This window comes from Lingula anatina, chromosome 9, assembly GCF_051362555.1.
Source record: "Lingula anatina isolate TDL-2025a chromosome 9, LinAna3.0, whole genome shotgun sequence".
In the NCBI taxonomy this organism is placed as follows: Eukaryota; Metazoa; Brachiopoda; class Lingulata; order Lingulida; family Lingulidae; genus Lingula; species Lingula anatina.
Window position 1 is genome coordinate 9,807,440 of NC_141775.1, and position 6,260 is coordinate 9,813,699.

The 6,260-nt window shown below is 37.8% G+C and overlaps 1 protein-coding gene across 1 annotated transcript; it reads right to left on the reverse strand.

Annotated features, from left to right (window-relative positions):
• Positions 1 to 1,832: 1,832 nt before the first annotated feature.
• Positions 1,833 to 6,036, reverse strand: LOC106159643 (uncharacterized). The gene is made up of 2 exons (XM_013535964.3): positions 5,855 to 6,036; positions 1,833 to 3,514 (listed from the first exon to the last, which is right to left on the reverse strand). Exon 2 carries the CDS (start codon positions 3,422 to 3,424, stop codon positions 1,925 to 1,927), a length of 1,500 nt encoding a protein of 499 aa, XP_013391418.1. The 5' UTR covers positions 3,425 to 3,514; positions 5,855 to 6,036; the 3' UTR covers positions 1,833 to 1,924.
• Positions 6,037 to 6,260: the final 224 nt, after the last annotated feature.

A 6,260-nucleotide genomic window follows, 5' to 3' on the forward strand; every position in this document is an offset into this window, starting at 1 on the left:
CGGTCAGTAATTATCTTAACTGCTCATCTTCCAGGTATATGCAACTTGTATATGGCAGGTAACGGATCAAAAGCACATTTTATCTTCAAATTGCAATCAAAGTAACTGAAAATATCCAGGAGAAGCCATGATCATAATTGATCCTTAAGGTGCAGTTCAAATGCCACTAATTGACAAGTGAGACAGATGTTGACAAGTCTTGCCAGGTAAGAAAAAGCACTTTGCAAATAGAGATAAAACCTTTTGATTAAAATGTAATTATGTCACTGGATTATCATTATTAGTGTTGGGTCTGGGGATTGGATGACATGCCTCTTTTTCTGTCAGAGTATGAAGAATACTAGGCCTAAACAAGAAGTTACAACTTCTTGGCCTACACGATTGATATCTCAACTCTTCTAATAATAACTGATAGGCCTATCATATCCAAGTAAAGGATTCCTTCAAACATGGATTCCCCAGGAATTCCCCAGTGTGAGCTATTGTAACAGGTAATTCTATTGGTCAATGCACATGCTAAACATAGCTCAACACATAAGAGAAATCCTACAGAGTTGAGTAAATTCCTATTATTTGAGAAAATTCTTGGCTTAGGAAATTCTTAAGGTACTTTGTGCATACCACTTAATGGGTTTCCTCAGCTAAGAATTTTCTTATGAAGTTAAGGAGAATTTTTCACTTAAAGGGATAATAACTCTTCGTTTCGGCCAAAAAATGAATTTTCCTGGAGTAAACAACAATTTTCCCATACTGACCAATGGTTAATGAAACCATTTTTACATTCAAAGTTAGTCCCTGGTTTTTTTCTAAAAAGTTTGGTTTTTTGTTAAAATCTCTTAAGAGATTTTAACAGAGTATAGCCATCAATGGAGGTCACGTGGTCTAAAGACAAGCTCAGATATCAGAAAAAAAGCTATAACTGCCATTTTTGTGGTAAAACAGAATATATTATATTTCTAAGAGTTATTCACAATGTTTTTATTGTGAAATATAGATCTCATACGAAGAGTTATTATCCCTTTAAGATAAGGATGTTTTGTGCATACGGGGCCAGAGACTGAACTATAAAGGTACAAGTGACTTTGATTAAGCTTAGATCTGTTATATATTATTGTGCATTACTCAAAGTTTTTCTTCCACCTCCGTAATTTGAGAAATATTCGTCATTGCTACGGTCAGCTTTATATAAGTTTTCTTTAGGCAATCATCACATTTTTGAAGCAATGGTTATATCTGTATCTTTCGAAAAGCTCCTTAATTAAGCAAGTGTGCACTGTATGTGTCTATCAATAACATACATGTTGCGTAAAATTGATCTTTGCGAACGAATTATTAATTTCAGAGTGTTAACTATTGAAGCGAATTTATATGTTGTAGTATAACTTTAGAATGGGACATTTTAAGCATGTTCTCAGTACTGATGCCGAGAATTACCCAAAAGCAAGACAATAATTTCGCATTAAACGGTTATTATATTATATTATATTATATTATATTATATTATATTATATAATGGTGCTCATTAACCCTATCAATACATCTATCATATAGAATCGATGTTCATGTATACCTATCCTTGTATTTCACCAATAATAATATTGTTAACCTGTAGTAACTTTACTTCGTTTCAGTGTTATGAATAAAGAAAACATTAATTACCCTTTCTCTGTTGATATTCATTTGGTTTTATTTCTATTTCAACTTAAACATGTATGAAAACAAAAAAAACCTATTTAACCAGCACAAAACTTTGAGAATAATGAAACGAAATGCGCTGAGAACGTCCACAAAATGAAGAAGCACACAGGTATTTTTTGAAAAAAAAAAAAAAAAAAGAGAGCATTCATGAAAATATTTTTTTAAAATACGTTATTTTACAGATTTCAGTTATTATCACGTTTAATAGAACCTATAATAAATTATACTAATTCGTTAAAAAATATCCGAACTGCTGGTCAATCCTGTCCAAAACCCGGCCCAGTTTGAAGAGATCCACAATTACATTACCATTCCGTGTTTCCGCTTTATTATAAATTCTCCAATACGACTGATTCAACATATTGCACATGGACCAAAAGATGGTGTGAGCGATTCCCTGGGGCATAGGGTTACCTGCGCCATCTGACGGAAGTATTTCTACAACACTGACGTCGCTTGAGGCAAAATTTAGATTATAGAGGGCGCCTCCGTGAACACCAATCATTAAGCGCGCACGCCCAAAAACGCTCACAGATGTTGTGAGGTTGTACCTTCCCGGGTAGACTATAATTTTCTCCTTCCCGTATCTTTTTTCTAGAAACGCCTGTACTTCTATCTGATTCAGCATGTTTCTTCCCCCATTATGACTCTGTTTTCTGGTTAACAAAATGACATATGCCTCCTCACGAGGTACAGGGAGTTTTTCAGGAGCGTTCATAAGTTTGTGTGCATTTTGCCACAGGGTCGGGTGTAATGGCGGCGTTATACACGTGTAGATCATCTTCCTTGCTGTATAAATTCCACCAGCGTGGAAAAGAATCATATCTTTTTCGATACCAAGTGCTCCCAAGATCTCCAATATAATTTTATCTCTGTTGCGAGGTATCAAGATTTTTACGCCTTTGTTCCGCAACAGATCATGGGCTTGGACAATCTTGGGCAGAACACCGTCTAAGAAATGTTGGAAGGAGGATCCACCGGGGACAATCAGTGGGCACAAAACATCAAAATGGACAGCTGCAGGCGAGGATAAGTTTTCTGATTTTATTTCATCAAAAACACTCTCCCAGCCACACCCAGGAGGGCGGAACGAGCCATGGAAGACGCCATTGTCAACAATCCGTATAACGCCTCTAAGCTGTCTGTCCTTCTGTTGCATAAGTTGAACGTTGTGTGGATGTTTGCGGAATTTTTGTAAGTCCTCCTCGTCCACGCAGTTCGGTTCGGCCATTTTGAATGCGTCATATTTAAATCTCAATGCTTTGGGGAATGTTGCAGTTGAAAGCGGTTGGCTGCGTCCAACTAGAGGGAAACTTATTTCCGTTTGCTGCGCATGATTTTGGAATTTGTGGACTCCATAAGCTTGCTGGGACACCTCTTTTTTAAGAACGTGTTTACTGTCCTGATTGCTTAAATAGCCGCCTTTAGTGCGCATGCTGTCTACATCAACTGAGTTCCACATGTCGGAAGCGACCTCAGGATCCCGTGACTTATCTGCATCGTGGTTTATAATCGCGTCGTCTGATTGACTTCTGCTTCTTTTAAAATAAACCAACCGAGATTGAGAGTAGGCTTTCAAGGCGTCATACTGCTCATTATTCCCCAAATCGGACACACTTCTGTTGAAAGTGATGACAAAAACCCCGGTCAAGTGGATTTGCACCAAGATGTAGACTAACACCGTCACGTAGACCGCTTGAAGGAGGGGTGCATTTTTAGAAGACATCTTCAGGGTCGTCAATGGCTGGATTGGGTTGGCAAAAACTTGCTACAGAAACCGCTGTATGGCCTTTGAACGGACAGAAACCCGGTTCTCCTGCAAGATAAGTCAGAGAAATAATATAAAAAAGTATAAATTTACTGAACCAGAACGTCATATGTTATAGGTATTGGTGCCGACTAAAATACCCGTACCTAAGATTTTTTAAAAATTTTCTCACGAATTTATGTAATAAGTAAGTATAGTGCAATTTTGACATCATCATTACAAAGCTTCGTACTCGTTATGAGACATCATGGACTGCTTAGGGATGTCATTGAAGGCAGGTTAATGGTAAAAGAGGCGAAAGAAGAAAGAGAATGACAATGTTCGACCACCGGCGCAAGAAGAGAGAAAACGATCTGAAAGTTTTGGTGAGATCAAACGAAGGACTGCAGATCGAGACGGATGGTGTGGGAGACGCTAAACCTACCTCGCAGCAAACAAGCAAGAAGAAGAAGAAGAAGAAGAATGAATTGCGTTTACGGGTAGGAATTACGACTTTTTAATTGTATACAGTGTCGGATTAAGGGGGGGGGGGTTCAGGGGGGTCCTAACCCCCTTGATTTCTGAAAAAAAATCACACCTGTGGTCTCCTATTGAAATTAGAATTTTGACTAACTGAATCACAGTTCTAAACAGTATCAAATGGCACCGTTTGCCCTCTAAAATACCAAAAATTTTCGGGACACTTCACTGGGCCCCGAACCCTACGTCAAGAGGGGGGAGGCGGTTTGGCTTTGCATCCGCGTACCTCCCTTCAAATAATCCTGGATCAGCCCCTGGTATGACCAAGTAGCAACTACAAAGTTTGCCTTAAATTAAGGTGAATAAAGAGAACGCGGGATTCCCCTTTTTCTCAGTCTGTATTTTTGCCCTCGCCAAGGAGGTTGTTTTCACCCCTGTTTGTTTGTTTGTTTGTTTGTCTGTATATTATCTGCATTTAGTGAAAACGTAAGCCATTTACTTTACAACAAAGGAATACAATCTACTAATACAATACTTCGTTATCTACTGAAGCATAAATTCAACAAATATCAACAAATCAAATTAATTTTCATTTCATAATAATAATAATAATAATTATAATTTTACACGTATTGTTTGAAACGTTTGTAGCAAAGATTGGGCCTCAGGAACATGGTCAATTATGTTAGAGAGGTATAAAACATAACAAACCTCAATTTATAAAAGACCTGATGCTACAGCCACGAAAAAAAAAACTCATTATTTTAACTAAAAGGGTTTTACTTAAGAAAGGTACAGGGATATTTTGAACCATCTTCGCAAATGGCAGAGCATGCACCTTTTAATATCAAGAAAGATCAAGAAGGTAAAGCGTCAAAACAAATGGTTCTGACTACGTAAGGAGAGGGCTGATTACACGGTGCACGGCCGGGGTGTCATAAATCTTGCTTTTATCGGTCTTTTCGTCTACATGTCGAAAAGACCCCGGCGTTTATTTCAGTAAGAAATTCTATCTGTCGAGTGCCACAGGTACATGTGCTGGTAGAGCATTTACGGGTAAATATACATTCCACCAAAAAATTAGGAAACATCGTTATTTTGAATTATCATAAAAGACCTGTGAGCTAAGGTAAATATTTTCACTATATTTTCATGGATAATGCACCCATCGTTACTTTTTACAAACACTGAAGAATTTCCCACTGCATTTCATAGCTTAAAAAAAGATCTAATGTTTCTGAACCTTTTGGTCGAGTGAATATTTTCACTATATTTTCATGGATAATGCACCCATCGTTACTTTTTACAAACACTGAAGAATTTCCCACTGCATTTCATAGTTTAAAAAAAGATCTAATGTTTCCGAACCTTTTGGTCGAGTGTATAAACCAAGAAAAGGTACTAATACTACTTATTTTAATACTTACTTATTATTGAACTCCCGTGTTTGCTGCCCGATCAGGGCTCCGTAACTCGTAAGTATCGCAAATTGCGACCAAGCGAAAGCGTCTCGATTCCATAACTCTGCATATACTCGCACCATATAGACCCTAATAGCCTCGAAATGGGGCCCAGGACTGAAGGTGTGTTTAGGGAAAATTAGACATCAATTTATGATATTACCTACAAGATTTCGGTTGCAGTTATAAATATGTGTACATGATTATGCAAAATTACGAGTTACCAATATCATCTTTATTCAAAAATAAAGCATAAGTTTTACATGTTTATAATGTTTTGAGTAGTTTCAGTGTGATTTCAGTAGGTCTAATGAGTTCAAGTATCTACTTAGTTTACACGAGGGTCGCTATGATGCAACATCCTTCACCCATGGAGCATTATTTCATTTCTCTTTCAAAGGCTTCCCCGGCATGCTAGGAATATTTTTAATCCTGACTAAAACATGTAATGTATCTTGGTCATAAATACCTTTAAAATGGTGAATCCATCATGGGACTGCAACTAAATAGTATTTCACACTTCAGAATTCGCACATTTGCCATGTGATACACGTCCCTGCGAAAGACAAGTGACTACGTCTTTCTCTTTATGTCCTCACGCGCTTGAGCACACTCCTTGCGGCTAACGCGATAACTTGTCCATTTCCCGATCCGCTTGGTGTCACCCTGGCCGGGGGGTGCTGTCGGTCGTTCGTCACGAGGGAAAGATAGCGCTCTTTGGGTCAATACACAGAAGGGGATTCTCTAAATCGTGTCGGTCAGGCACATATTTTGTGTTCTCTTTTAATATGTTAATATATAATTCTGACTTGCCCAATTATGTTTTATTGCTATAGTGCCCACCACTTACAAAAAAGGACATTAATTTAAACGTG

What these genes read in the sequence shown, in the direction of transcription:
- LOC106159643 (XM_013535964.3), bottom strand. Translation starts at nt 3,424, where the DNA reads ATGTCTTCTAAAAATGCACCCCTCCTTCAAGCGGTCTACGTGACGGTG.